The following is a 1,511-nucleotide window of genomic DNA, read 5'->3' on the forward strand; positions in this document are numbered from 1 at the left end:
TACTTGCACCACAGATGAGCAATGATTTGTACACATCAGTCTCAACAACTAGCTACTCTTCTAACACTCTTCCAAGAGTTAGAAAGTCTAAGAAACCAATTTATGAAGTAAGTACAATTTCTTTTTACATAAAATGTTTTGAATAAAGTTTATGAAATTGTAAATTAACTTTTTCATCTTGAAAAGATAAGAAACAAATAAAAAGTATTTTGTATTGAACAGTTGTTTTATGTATTGTGAATTTGAATACATTTAATTTAATGTTCAATTTTTACGTTAGACCATGCCTACTAATCGAACTGCTAGTAGACAAAAGCGCGCAGATAAAAGACAGACTAACTTATAGTGACTAATATACAGGTGTGTTTTTTGACTTAAATCTGCCATTAGTTGCAGAGGTACAAAATTATTATTTATTTTTTGATTTGTAAATAAACTAGTTTTCAGTATTTTACTATATTAACCAACTTTTATTTTTTTATTTGTTACTGAAAATTTTGTTTGTTTATATAGTTTTTTATATTGTTTATATAGTATTTAATTGATTAAATATGTTGCTAATTATTATGTTGATGCATTAGTTGAGTAACTATAGTGTTTTATCTTGATGTGTAAATTGAGAATCTTTCTAAAGTAATTCTAAGGTGGTTCACTTCCACGTTGGCTAATCTTAAACCACATAGTGAAATAACTTGTTTAGTTTAAATTTAGAAGAAACATAAGAAAATAAGTTTTATGTTAATTACTTTGTGTTGTTATATCTAAATATTTTTAAAAAACTATTTATATTTAAGGTGCTAAGTCTGAGTAAACTGATTTTGAGAATTTTTATAAAGGTGTTAATTTACTGAAATCTTATATAAATAATATGATGAAGATCTTGAAATGATCAAAAATTAGAATTGAGCCATACGGTTTTCAATTTTCTTACTTTACGGCTGAATTGCTTACTGCAGTGCCTGAAGAATTTTCATTGTGTATTAGATTGAGGCAGCGAGGTTAGGGCTTCTTATATCTAAAGCTTTAAATAAAGCTTGGTATGGTTGTCTTCTTCAAAAGCTTGTTTCATATAGTGTATCTGGGAGAATTTTCGAGATTGTGATAAAGGATATGATAGAGATATGATAAAGGTCTTATTGTAATTATGACTCAAAAAGTTGAAAAGAACATTTAAGATTTTATTTTTTAATTTAAAGTTTTTATTTTTTACAGAACAATTTTCAATTTGACAAAGATGATGGTTACAATGATATTTACAGTTCGTATATTGACGTTAAAAGCAATTATGGTTCTTTTAAATCAGCAATGATAAGAACTGATAAGTTATATTAACTAGTCCTCTCTTGAACTTATATAAACGAAGAAACTATAAGTATAAACGAACGCTTTCATTTTTACCATTTTAGTTTATTTTTTGAAAATTTCTGCAATGTAAAATATAGCTGTGATTTTAAGCTACTATGTGGTAAATTTTATTTGTATATTTTGGATAATTTTTATGTTTCTTTCAA

The 1,511-nt window shown here is 25.7% G+C and overlaps 1 protein-coding gene across 2 annotated transcripts in view; it reads left to right on the forward strand.

The window, feature by feature from the left end:
- LOC100206258 (receptor expression-enhancing protein 1) overlaps window positions 1-1,511 on the forward strand; it is a 26,268-nt gene extending 24,757 nt beyond the window's left edge. The window contains exons 9-11 of one of the 2 annotated variants that reach the window (XM_065793360.1): window positions 1-107; window positions 281-360; window positions 1,213-1,511. The exon at window positions 1-107 is cut by the window's left edge and continues 47 nt beyond it. In XM_065793360.1, the coding sequence (XP_065649432.1) occupies window positions 1-107; window positions 281-346 (173 nt within the window). In that variant the 3' untranslated portion in view covers window positions 347-360; window positions 1,213-1,511. The remainder of the gene's footprint in view (window positions 108-280; window positions 361-1,212) is intronic. The other variant, XM_065793359.1, reaches the window with a different exon arrangement.

This window comes from Hydra vulgaris, chromosome 03 (genome assembly GCF_038396675.1).
Source record: "Hydra vulgaris chromosome 03, alternate assembly HydraT2T_AEP".
NCBI lineage: Eukaryota > Metazoa > Cnidaria > Hydrozoa > Anthoathecata > Hydridae > Hydra > Hydra vulgaris.